At 38.4% G+C, this 12,964-nt stretch overlaps 1 protein-coding gene across 2 annotated transcripts; it reads left to right on the top strand.

Annotated features, from left to right (window-relative positions):
• Window positions 1-7,190: 7,190 nt before the first annotated feature.
• LOC137731078 (uncharacterized) lies at window positions 7,191-12,964 on the top strand. Of its 2 annotated transcripts, XM_068470151.1 has the most exons (13): window positions 7,193-8,098; window positions 8,446-8,860; window positions 8,937-9,594; window positions 9,965-10,005; window positions 10,503-10,571; window positions 10,803-10,903; window positions 11,061-11,139; window positions 11,218-11,316; window positions 11,438-11,506; window positions 11,617-11,666; window positions 11,777-11,858; window positions 11,953-12,047; window positions 12,232-12,964. In XM_068470151.1, exons 1-13 carry the CDS (start codon window positions 7,647-7,649, stop codon window positions 12,356-12,358), a joined length of 2,337 nt encoding a protein of 778 aa, XP_068326252.1. In that variant the 5' UTR covers window positions 7,193-7,646; the 3' UTR covers window positions 12,359-12,964. The 2 variants fall into 2 exon arrangements, with proteins under 2 accessions (XP_068326253.1, XP_068326252.1); XM_068470152.1 differs by lacking the exon at window positions 12,232-12,964 and having other exon boundaries at window positions 7,191-8,098; window positions 11,942-12,047.

The raw sequence follows: 12,964 nt of genomic DNA, 5'->3' as shown, positions 1-12,964 counted from the left end.
CGCTATCGTTTCGATTAAAAATGGTATTTTTCCCGACTCTTGGTGAGAATGTATTCTTGGATCACCTCTGCACCACAATTTCCCTCTTTTCTCAGGCTGGAAGGATTCTACAACTTGCTTATCGTCTCATCTGTCAAAATTGCCCCATATCGTTGATGCTTTAATCGGATGAGTGGATTGATGTTTGAGATGGTGATGCAGGATGGCCCATACCCTTTGTTGTTATTTCTGTGTGCTGGAGGAGAAAAATTGCACATCTCAGTTTTATGCTTTCTCTCTCTGTCACGTGATGTGAGAGACGTCAGAGATATGAGCTGTTGTAAGTTTTTCTCCTGTCGAGGGAGCTATGTTAATTGTTGGTTGATCGTGCGGAAGAGTGTTATATCCAGATCATAGCCACAGGTATGTTGAAGCAAAACTGGAGGCCAACTTCGAAGTTGTGTTCAAGTAGAAGGTAGAAGATGAATTAGTAGTGACGGAGGAAACTTATTTATTCTAGTCTCCCCAAATAGCAGGATCAAACAGTCTCCCAAAAAGCCAACCCCTGGCCGGGGTTTAGCATACCTAAATGTTGTGTTGGCAAAGCCAACTTCTTAGGCTACGCTGCTACGGGGCAGAAAAGCAGATTCTTAATCAATCTAATTCATCTAACTTGATGAACTTCAGAACTCGGGGTTATTCGATCCAGTCTGTTTCCAGACACCAAACGTGAGTCGAAAGAAGAAACAAAATTTGAAATTCAAGATTATAGCTTAATAAAGTAAGTGTAGGTATTGAAGTCCAAGTGGATCACTACTTAAAATTACGAGTAAATTGTAGCAATGATTCTTCAACTTTAATCAAATTGGAGCAATGGTCTTTTAACTAAAAATTCATTACCATTGGTCCCTCAACTTATCAAAATGTGTGGCTATTATTCTTTTCATCAATTTCGTCAAAATTTTGTCAAAATAAGTCACGTTGGAATGACCATTTATACAATTAGGGTCTCTCAACTCATCAAAGTGTGTAATTATGATCATTTTTGTCAACTACGTCAAAATTTTTGTCAAAACGAGTTATGTTGGAAGGATTATTGCTACAATTGGGTTAAAGTTAAGGGACCATTTCTCCAGTTGAATTAAAGTTGAGGGATCAATAATAATGGATTTTTGGTTGAGGAACCATAGCTGCATGTGTTGATGAGTTGAGGGATCAATGATAATGGATTTTTAGTTGACGGACTATTGCTACAATTGAGTTAAAGTTAAGGGACCATAGCTACAATTTACTCTAAAATTATTATGGAAATGGATGTAGTTAGTGTACCTAATTAAGTCAACTTGATAGGTCACCATGAGCTTATAAGAGCAAGGTTTGGTTTGAAGATAATGATATTTTAGAGGGAAAGGGATTAGGGGTTGTCTTTTTGTTTTATGGTAAAGTTCTAGCACTTAATAATGGTAATAATGGAAGTGTCACATGTTTTGTTTGCTAATGATAATATTATCTCCTCTAATTTCTAATTAGGAAAGATAATTACGGGGATTTTGTTGCTGCTCATTCACTCCAGAAATTGTGTGCGTGCACTCCCACCGTAGTGCTGTGCACGCAAACCAAGTTCTAGTGCTAAAACTTTTATTTTGGAGACAGATAGATTTTGCAACTTGGTTCTTGCTTTCAAAGTTGATTGCGTCCTATTAGAAAAATAAAAAGACAAATATTAGCCGCCTAAACAACATACGACACGAATTAAGCGAGGGATTTTGGAAGTTTTAAGAAACTCAGATAAAGTTATTAAGGAATGAATTACACAATATTAGATGTGAGCGATTAGAATTGTCATTTGTGAACATTATAAAGATGTGTAAGAGAGATTTGTGAATGACTTGTCGAAGTTAAGATTTGGGACTCCCTCTCTTACATTTGTAATGCTCATGAATGATATTTATGGTTTCCGCATCTAACATTTTGTTATATGTTTTTCAATAACTTGACATTAATTTTTTGTGATTATCAACACGAAGATTGATAACTCATATTAGTCTACACAAAAGATGAAAGCAAATATCAAAATGAACGATTATATGACACATGTAATAAAAACACAAGCTCAAAATGGGATATTGGCCAGGCTGCCTGACTAGGGTAAATCTAATTCTCTATAGAACTGCATGAGATTAGATGAGATTAAAACACAAAGAGTCTCACACTTTAAGGAGAAATACTCTGCAAATTACGTTATTAGGCACCTTTACCCAGTTTTTAATATCTACAAAAAGAGTAAACAAAAACCGAATTAATAAAAGAAAAACTAATGAAAATGGCTTGAAAACTTTGAGTTTTAACGATAAGGACGAAATAAAGGGTAAAGTGAATAGTACCAGGATTGACCTTTTAGTGTAAAAATGTGATTTTTCGTTAAAATGAACAGTACCGTGAACTTTTCGTTAAAACTCCCATTAATAAACCTCAAAGAGCTCGTTTAGAAAGTGTTTTTAAATGAATGAAATCGTTTTTAAAGAAAATGTTTTTGAAACCAACATTTAGTAAAAATGCAAGTTACTCTTGATAAACTGGTAAAGCACTTCAAGTGCTTTTAACCCAATTTTTTATTTTTAGAATTGTTATTAGCACTTTAAAATTTTTATTTTGCACTCCTAACTTTTTATAATTAAAAAAATTAAAAAATACACTCATGAAGAATGCTAATAACAATTCCTATTTTTTATCTGTAAGTACTTTCAGTCATTTAAAAGCATTTTCCAAACGAGCCTAAAACCTAATCAAAACCCAATTCGTGCTTATGTGCCTTCGTCCCGCCTTAACCTATACATATACATGCAATGAACTTTCAAGGTCTCAAAAGAAAGAGAACCAATAAGCAACATATATTCTTCTCCATTTATGGAGAGATTTTTCAATGTGATCAGAACACGGGGTGATCTATCACATATCATTATACAAATGGTGAGATATGTGTGTTAAAAAGTTAATAACTTATGAGGGTTAATCTCAGTTTACTAGCCTGAAGTTTCTTGGTTTTCAACATTTGGTACATGAAGTTTTTTTTTTTTTTTGTCCCAATCTGGTATCTAAAGTCATAATTCTGGTACACTTTCATACATCCGTTAAGTTTTCTATCAGAACCTCCATTAAGGCATCCACGTGGACAATAATTGAGTGACGTGTGTCAATATCAGCCCATGTGGAAATTAAAAAATATTTAAAATTAAAAATTAAAAAAAATAAACAGTTTGTTTACCCACCTGTCTCCTACCTTCCCCCAACCCACCCCTTCCCTCCCATCTTAACTCTACAACCTGCACCGCCCACCCTTCCATCTTTCCTCTGCAACCCACACCTACTCTCACTTTTCTCATCTGCAACCTGCACACCCAACCCAACACAATCCCGAGTAGATGGAAGAACCGAAGCACCGAAGCAAGGTAGCCACAGGTGCCAGTGCCGGAGTCCAGTGAGGCGGCGGCGAGGGCTGAGAGTGCTAAAAATTCTGTTGGGGATTGCTAATTTATCCAAATTAGGGATTTGGGTCACTAGGTTTTTGATAAATTTCAAAAATTTGAAGTGTTTCTTGATGAATTTGATTTCATTTGGGTGGGATTTTGTTGGGTTGGGTGTAAGAAGGGTGGATGCGGGTTGCAGAGGAGCGAAATGAGGCTGATGCGGTTTGCAGAGGTGAAAATGGAGGGTCCTGTGGGTTGCACAAAGAGATGGGAGGGAGGGGGGGGGGGTAAGGTAAGAGACGGTTGGGGTAAAAAAAAGTTCCTTTTTTTTTTTTTTTTTTGCATTTTTAAAATTTTTAAATTTTCATGTATTTTAAAGACTCTGCCCGTCTTCTCCTACCTCACATCCACCATTTTCCCTCTTTTTGGCAAATCACCTCCCAAACCTTAATCTACCCAATCCCCAATTTTTTACTAGAAAGTGGGCACGAGCATGTTAGAACCCTCATTTGTCCCACATCAGACAGAGGGAGAAGAGAAGAGCAGTTTAAATAGAAATACCCTTCTCTAACAAAAACCGAGGTTTTTTGTATTGTGCAGGTGGTTAAGTAGAGACAATATCGGTGTTGTTTGAGTGGATCCTCGGCCCGTCAACCTGAAAAATTCCACAGAGCATAGGACCTAGGTGCAATTTTTATCCGAGATATGCATCGATCTGACTCCATTGGTTAGCTTATCTGCTCCGTTCTCGAGTGCAACCGTCACAACCTTCCCATATCTCTTGGCCACTACTGCCTTCTTCTTGCTCTCGTCCGACACCATCGTTTTCAAGGATCAACTTGCAAATCACAAAATCATCATCAAAACTAAAAAATTGCAACAATCCATATATATACACACATGTATAGATATATGAAATAGGGAATTCGGGATTGAGATTAGGGAGGGACCATGGAGAAGAGAAGACGATCAGAGAAGAGAGGGATGGCGATGGGGGAGGTCAGGTTTGGGATTGTGTTTCATGTGGTAGGGGTATACAAATATTTGGTTGTATGTCAGGTAAGAGGAGCAAAAACCAGTTCGGTTAGGTTGTGGAGGTTTTCTAGAACGGGAAGTGGAGGATTTAATATAATTGAAGGTGATTTGGGGAAAAAAAATTGGGGCTTGGGAAAATTAGGTTTCGGGAGAAAACTTATAGCGGTTTGCTGAAGAGAGTGAAGTTGAAGAGGGGATGCGAGGTCGGAGCAGATAGCCAACGGTTTAACAATAACCTTAACAGATGTATGAAAGTGTCCTAAAATTATGACTTTAGGTATCATTCTGGGACAAAAAAAAACTTCATATACTAAATGTTTAAAATCAAGAAACTTCAGGGTAGCAAACTGAGATTAACCCAACTTATAAAATGCAACTTCCCACCACTTGCATAAAAACATGTGATGAACCAGCTGTGTTCGGTTACAAAGAAAAATTTCTCCCATTTATGGTGGTAGATTGAGTTTCCCAAATAGAACCAACAAAAGGGATGCAGATCCTCTCATGAGCTTATATATGCAGATCCAGTGGACCAGAAAATCGTGGCCGTTGATCCAAATCGTGCAGTCATGAATCCAAAGCTTCTCTATGTGCAAATCGTGGCCTTCTTTTTTTTCTCTTTCCTTTGGAGGTGCCGAATGCTCGACAGGTTGCTATTCACAAAAGATTTCAATTCCGATGTGGCTGTCCGCGTTCAACAACAATAATTCCTATGTATCAGAATGCTCTTAACATGGAAGCGTCGAATTGCTCTTGACAGAACATTTGAATTCCAAAAAAAATTAAGACAAATAATTGATGACCCAATTTGAATTTTGATCCAAATGCAACAACCCAATTATTTAATTTTTGTTTTAATAGAGACTCCTCTTTTCTAGTTAAAAACCCCGGTCGAGCTAGAAGAAATGGAGGTTTTTTTTTGCTAGCCATGGTGGCGAATCAGAAAGCGTGGGTCAGTGACTTGACGCAGCTAATCGTCGGAGCCGATGCGGCAGTCGCGTTCAACATCAGTTTGAGGGGGTTTTAGGGCTTATGGACCACTTGGGTGACTAGAACGCGATGCTCAAGTTCGATACGGAGAAGCATTCCATCTAGGAGAGGAAGGAAAACATGAGAGAGAGAAAGAGACAAGTGAAGAGAAGAAAATGACATACTGAAGAAAGAAGAGAGAAAAAACTTTGACTTGGGGAAAGAAACTTGGACTCATGACCGGACAATTTGGATCAACGGTCACAATTATGTGGTCCGCTGGATTGACATAGATAAGCTCAGGTAAGGATCTAAATCTCAAAAAAACACTCAATTGATTAGATAACTTTTAGATTTAGACCCTAAAATTGCACTTTTCCGATGATATGCATGAACACAAATATCTTTATACGAGCTCACAAACCTAATCTTATCCCTCCATTTTATTATTGGAAGTTTTAACGAAAAACTTGTGGTATTGTTCACTTTAACGAAAAACTATATATTTACACTAAAAAGTCATTTCTGGTACTATTCACTTTACCATTTACTTTGTCCTTATCATTAAAACTCAAAGTTTTCAAGTCATTTTCATTAGTTTTCCTTTTATTATTATACTAACATTTGCTTACATACTTTGTGTGTATGAATACATTTTTTTTAGAAAATGAGAAAAGAGGGAGAGAGAGAACGTGGGAGAGTGAGATGTTTTTGTTTTTGGTTTTTTTTATTTTTATTTTTTAAAATATTGGAGGTATTTTAACATCACCTGTAGATGAGACTTCAATAAAAAAAGAGTAAAATTTAGACCTGTGAAATTACATTATAGCCATGTGACAAAAAACTATCTCTAACTGGGGCCAAAGGGCTATAATATGAAATGTGAATAATTGAAATAAAATAATGTAAGATAATATGAAATAATGAAAAATATGTAAGAAATGGTGCAGGAAAAAATCAGAAATTAAAAAAAAAAAAAGTGGGCTGGGACAATAAAAACATCATAAACCATAAACTCTAAAGCGGGCTGGGCAAATAGAAAAAACAAAAAAGAAAAAAGAAAAAAGAAAAAGTGGGCTAGCCAACGAGCTGGTTGAAGATGACCAGCCGGTTGGCCCTTTGGCCTTTTTTTGTCCCGTGTGGCCCACTAACCCTTTAGCCTAGCTTTCGGTTGAAGACGATTTCCGAACTATTTTCGATTCTTAGGACCCTTCAGTTGGAGATGGCCTTAAACCAGATTTGGACGGACCAATTTGAATCCAGAAATGAAATGACGAAAATGGGCATTGCCCACTTGGAATTTATGACGTACACTACGCTATTTTGCATGGACTCCAACAAACGAAGAAGGAAGGCGGCAGGATAAAAAGAGGAGTGGAAATAGTCGAAGTAGGAGAGCCTTTTAGCGGAAAGGGAAAGCCTGGTTTAAAACCTATACGCAGCCGCTCGCGTGCAAAGACGGCTATCGACAATTGGACTGAAAGGTGAAAATCAGGAACAATGATTGGTTGGTATTTCAAGTTGCGTATATGGCGGGTGGTTTATCATTTGCAGAATATAAGCATTTAATTTAACTTGTGGCCTTAATAGCTAAGATTCAGGTGATGATGGGATAAAAAAAAGTGAGGGAAGAGGAGGAAACAGCATTCAGCCCGAAAACGAGAGAGAGAGAGAGAGAGAGAGAGAGAGGGAATAAGCTAAACCTTAAAGAGGAGGAGGATAGAGAGAGAGAGAGAGAGAGAGGGAATAAGCTAAACCTAAAAGAGGAGGAGGAGAGAGAGAGAGAGAGAGAGAGAGAGGGGAGAAGGTGAAGAAGAGGAAAGAAATCAAAAGTAGAATGTTAATATGTTGTTTGACCTCTCAAATCAGCAAGTAATTGACTGCACTTATTATACAAGCAAAGGAAAAAGAAGAGCAGTTATTGGGAGAGAGAGAGAGAGAGATTCATCAGTCAATCCCTCTGACTCGGTCTTATCAATTTCAATCCCCATACTTGCTTGTATCTCAACTGGGTCTCCATTATTTTCAAGTTTTTGATTGGAGGAGAAGAAACCAGAGAGAGAACCCATGAATCTTCTTCCGTTTGAGCTCTGTTTGCTGCCATTTCTGGAACTGGGTTCTTCATTTCATTGAAGATTATCAACTGGGTTGGTGTGTTTTGGTGCAAAGCTTGGAGCTTTGGAGGTTTCTGCTTCAATGGATACTCCGCCGCCGGAGGAGCTTCTGAAAAAGATCCAAGAGCTGGAAGCGGGCCAGGCCCACCTCAAGCAGGAGATCACCAAACTCAGGAACTCTGGGGATGTCAAATCAGAGCACCAGAGGGCCCACTCCGTCTCGCCGCAGCGTTCGAGGTTCTCGTCTGTGCCCAGAAGGAGAGTCACTGGGGTGGGCGGTGCTGCTGGTAGTGGAGGTCAAGATGCGGCGGCTTGGAAGAGAGGGTCTACTTCGTTTCGGCATTCCTCACCTCTTCAGAGGGAGAGCCGCAGCCATGATCCTTCCACTGGAGGCAGTGGCGGTGGCGGCAGTGGAGGAAGCAGTAGCACGGGGCCTTCAGCTGTGAACTTTACTGATAGACAGTATCTGAACATACTACAGTCGATTGGGCAATCTGTGCATATATTTGATATCAATGGGATTATAATTTACTGGTAAGTAGCTCAATCAAAGTTTGGTTTTTCAGATTTTGATGTTTTTTGTCCACGTTATTGTATTGCTAAATTTCATCTGTCATTAGCATGAATTGCTCGATATGTTTTCTTTAATATCTGTTGGATTACTGGGTGGTTATATAATTTCAACTGTGGTTGCAAACGTGAACCGTTAGGTTATTTGAATTGAGATTGACTATATGTGTGGGTTGTGATGCTGAATTTCTGTTGATGAACCTAAATTGATCAGCATCTGATTTTTTTCGTATAAAAATTCCGTGTTTGAAGTATGGTTTGAGTGTTAGAAGGTATCAACTTGGTGCATTTGGGAAAATTGAATATTGCAGGAACAGAACTGCTGAAAATTTATACGGTTATTCTGCGGCTGAGGCCCTTGGACATAGTCCTGTTGAGCTCTTATCAGATCCTCAAGACTATGGTGTCGCAAACAATATAATAAACCATGTCACCAAGGGGGAGAGCTGGACTGGGCAGTTCCCTGTCAAGACCAAAACTGGGGACAGGTTTACGGCCTTTGTAACAAATACTCCATTCTATGATGATGATGGCACTTTTATTGGGATTATTTGCGTGTCAAGTGATATCTGGCCTTTTCAAGAAATGAAGATTCCAATGTCAGGAGGAAAGCCCCCAGAATCAGATTCAAGCTACAGCCGGTCTAGAGCTTGTGTTACAGCTAAACTTGGCCTTGATCCTCAGCAGCCTCTACAAAATGCTATTGCATCAAAAATAACAAATTTGGTTAGTCCTATAGTTTCCATGTTTCTTTGATTTATTATTCGCTAGTGTATCCTGATTGTTAAGAGTCCTGAAACAGGCGTCCAAAATGAGCAACAAAGTAAAATCGAGAATTCGGGTGGGAGAAAACAACATAGATCACGAAGGTGAGGGCGATTGTCATCGTTCTGATCATGGTTCAGATTGTGTTCTCTCTGATCATAGGGAGGATGTGAGTTCAAGTTGTGCTACCACACCTAGAGGCGATTTGCCCCCATCTCCTTTTGGAGTATTCTCCCATATTGATGAGAAGTCTCCAGGAAAACCCTCCAGAGATTCTGGCAATGAGAGTGAAGGAAAACCTTCGATCCAGAGGATGATATCCTCGAAAGCTGAAGCATGGATGGGTAAGAAAGGGATAACATGGCCATGGAAAGGAAATGAGCGAGAAGCGCTAGAGACTAAGAGCACTCGTTTTGTTTGGCCTTGGTTGCCTAACGAACATGAGAATGATTCAGTTCATCAGAGGAATTATTTTGGTTCAAAACCAGAAAGTCAGGTGAATGAAAATAACCGGACTACAAATAATGAGGCCTCAGGATCCTGGACCTCCTCATTTAATGTTAACAGCACAAGCAGTGCCAGCAGCTGTGGAAGTACCAGCAGCAGTGCTGTGAATAAGGTGGATGTAGACACTGACAGCCTGGACTACGAAATCTTGTGGGAAGACTTGATAATTGGAGAACAAGTTGGGCAAGGTAATCAGACCTGTCATGCTTCTGAAGTATTGATTTCTTTATTTCTGGAAACTGTTTAATTGATGTCGGTAAAGCATGTCTGTAATCACCCAAATGAGCAAAGGTGATTAAATGAATCGTCCAACATATGTTTGATCTTTCCCAAATCATGTACTGTTTTCTTTGAATCATTAATGACACAGGTAAAGGACTTTAAAATTTCCAAAATATCCATCTAATGTCCATTTTTTCAGTAGGTAGAATTGGTCATTTTGACCAAACAAAAGTTCTCTTGAACTTATGCTCCTTTCTCTTGTGAGTTTATGCTTTTAAGGTTTGATTGGTTGAATTTCATCCTGACATGTATTTGCTGTTTTCCTCCATTATGCAGGATCATGTGGAACCGTATACCATGGTCTGTGGTATGGATCAGTATGTTCTTCTACTCTGGTTAACCTTCACTCTATATGGATGCCCACAAAATAGTTCCAGATTTAACTGAAATGATATGGTCAAGTGATGATTTCCATTTCCTCGTATTTTCAAAGAAAAAGAAAAAAGATGGTAAAAAAATTCCAATTACCCTACTGAAAGACAAAATGCAGTTCAATTTGCAAGCAGTGGAAAAAAAGAGCTCCGGAAAGGTCTTCATAACCATAGGGTTTTCATGCCTACATGTTATGCATAAATCATGAAATTAGATGAAATGCCATACGTACCACTCGAAGTCTATGATACGGGTGTTGTCTTGGTCAAACCATAATTTTGCAGTATAAATGAGCTACTCATTTATTCACACGATCTAGGTGTAATATTGATGATGCATGTGGGATGTTCATGAATATTGATGATGCATGTGCGAGGAATATTAGGAGTAATTTGAGCGTATATTTTTCATGTGTGGTTTAATGGTTTCTTTGCTCTTACAGGATGTTGCTGTCAAGGTATTCTCCTGGCAAGAATATTCAGAAGATGTGATATTTTCCTTCAGACAAGAGGTGTGTTTTCTATCTGCTAAGGATTTGTACTTGCTTATGTACTTGGGAAGTAGATGAGAGATTGACTGGAATGTTTGAAATATAACTTTTGGAGATTTCTCTTGAAGCCTGTGGGATTATGTTTGAAATACTGTTAAAATATCTTACTTTTTTTTTCCCTTTATGGTTAATTTTGCGATTGTTATTCATTTTGTTCAATAATGATGTCACGATATGGTATTGTTTATCAAGGTGTCTCTCATGAAAAGGCTTCGACATCCAAATGTTCTGCTTTTTATGGGAGCTGTGACTTCACCTCAGCGTCTCTGCATCGTAACAGAGTTCCTCCCTCGGTTGGTTCTGAACTTCCCTTTCTGAAATATCTAGCATTACCAGTATTTAAATTTAGGTTTATTATTTCAACGAATGTACAAGTGTTTTTAGCATATTTTCTTTGTAAAGTACTTCTGAGCAGACTGTGCCTTTCGTATCAATATTTTTTTGATGCAGTGGAAGTTTGTTTTGCTTACTACAAAGGAACACATCAAAACTAGATTGGAGGCGACGTGTTCATATGGCGATAAATATAGTGAGTATTGAGTATAGTACGAAAATGGTAGATGTAGTGGCCCCAACCCCTTTCTCACTACCTTAAACCATTTCACAGGCACGAGGCATGAATTATCTTCATCATTTCAACCCGCCTATCATTCATCGAGATCTGAAGTCTTCAAATCTCCTTGTTGATAAGTACTGGACTGTTAAGGTCTGTTATCAGTCACGTTTCTATTTCTTAAATCTTTCTCCATGAGTTTTTTTCTTCTTGTGCTTTTACAGCAGTTTGATCAAGTAAAGGCACAATGAACTGTTTGATGTTATCTTAACAGGTTGGTGATTTTGGTCTTTCACGTCTTAAGCAAGATACATTTCTCACAACCAAGACTGGGAAGGGCACGGTATTTCAACTCACACCACTATATCCTCTTTACGAATTATAGTAAACCAGTCAGTCTAAATGTTACTACATGAGGTTCTCACATAAATATGCCAACTTTCTCATTTGTAGCCTCAATGGATGGCACCGGAAGTTCTACGTAATGAACCCTCAGACGAGAAGTATGTTGTAATTGTTCATCTAGAATCTTAAAAGCGTCCTTGTCCTTCTACAGCTTCTCTAAACTAAACTCGTCTCTCTTCATGATGTTTGGAACTTCGGACGCACACAGGTCTGATATATACAGCTATGGGGTGATATTGTGGGAGCTTGCTACTGAGAAGATCCCTTGGGATAATCTGAACTCAATCCAGGTATTGTTTTCTTTGGGAAAAAGAATTCTTGGTAGTATCTTTTCAAATATGTTGCGTGCACATATGAACAGAAATTTATTTAGGGTACTTGTAGGTGATTGGAGCTGTAGGGTTCATGGACCAAAGGTTAGAGATCCCAAAGGACGTGGACCCGCAATGGACTTGTTTAATTGAGAGCTGCTGGCAGAGGTAGTAATTCTTTCCATGCTTCTTGGTTCATTTCCAAGTTGAATTATTTTAGTTTCCTTCTTTGTGGAAACTGTAAACTGAAAACGAAATAGTTATTGAACGACAACCCTTTTAACTTTTAAAGAATCAAATGTTGGTAAAACTGCTAATGTGCTGATATTCCAACTTCTTCAATGAAAACCAGTGATGCAGCTTCCAGGCCAACATTTCAAGAACTGCTGGAGAAGCTCAGAGACCTGGAGAGACAATACACTCTTCAGTTCCAAGCAGCGCGTGCCGCCGCAGGTGATAACACCCCGAAAGAATTGTAGCATCTCGCGCCTGAGCTCTGTGTGCATTAGGGTTTTCACCACTTCCTTCTCTTCTACCAAATTGTGGATGAATTGCAGCAGTGACAAAATTGGTAATGAGCTACAGACATCCCACAAACGGCATGTCGTATTGGAGCCACAGTTGGAAAGTCAGATGGCAGAAACGGCATGGCGTATTAGACTGGTTGATTGGTGGGTGTAGTGCGACAGGGAGAGTCATGTCGATTGGATTGGATGACATGAGATATGTCACCAGTTTTTGTGATTTATAAAAAATGTTGTACAAAATATGAGAAAAAGAAAAGAAAAGAAAAGAAAAGGGTAAAAATACTTGGCAGTGAGTTATTCCTTTGAGTAAGTAGAGTGATCAATCTCTCCTTGCATTATTTACCTTCTCTTTTACTTCTACTTTTACCATTTTTAGATGGGATGATAAGCTCATTAATTTAGAAAATTGTTGTTAGCACTAAAAAAATCTCATTCTACATGTCAAACTTTTTATATTAGGAAAGAAAAATACATTTGTGAGGAGTATGAAATGAGATTTTTAGAGTGCCAATAACACTTCTCTTAATTTATTGGGTGTTTATTATTGATCTACTAATA

The sequence above is a fragment of the Pyrus communis genome, chromosome 4, assembly GCF_963583255.1.
Source record: "Pyrus communis chromosome 4, drPyrComm1.1, whole genome shotgun sequence".
NCBI classification, from domain to species: domain Eukaryota; kingdom Viridiplantae; phylum Streptophyta; class Magnoliopsida; order Rosales; family Rosaceae; genus Pyrus; species Pyrus communis.
Note: the sequence above shows the minus strand (reverse complement) of the source record. Positions and strands in the feature narration are given on the sequence as shown.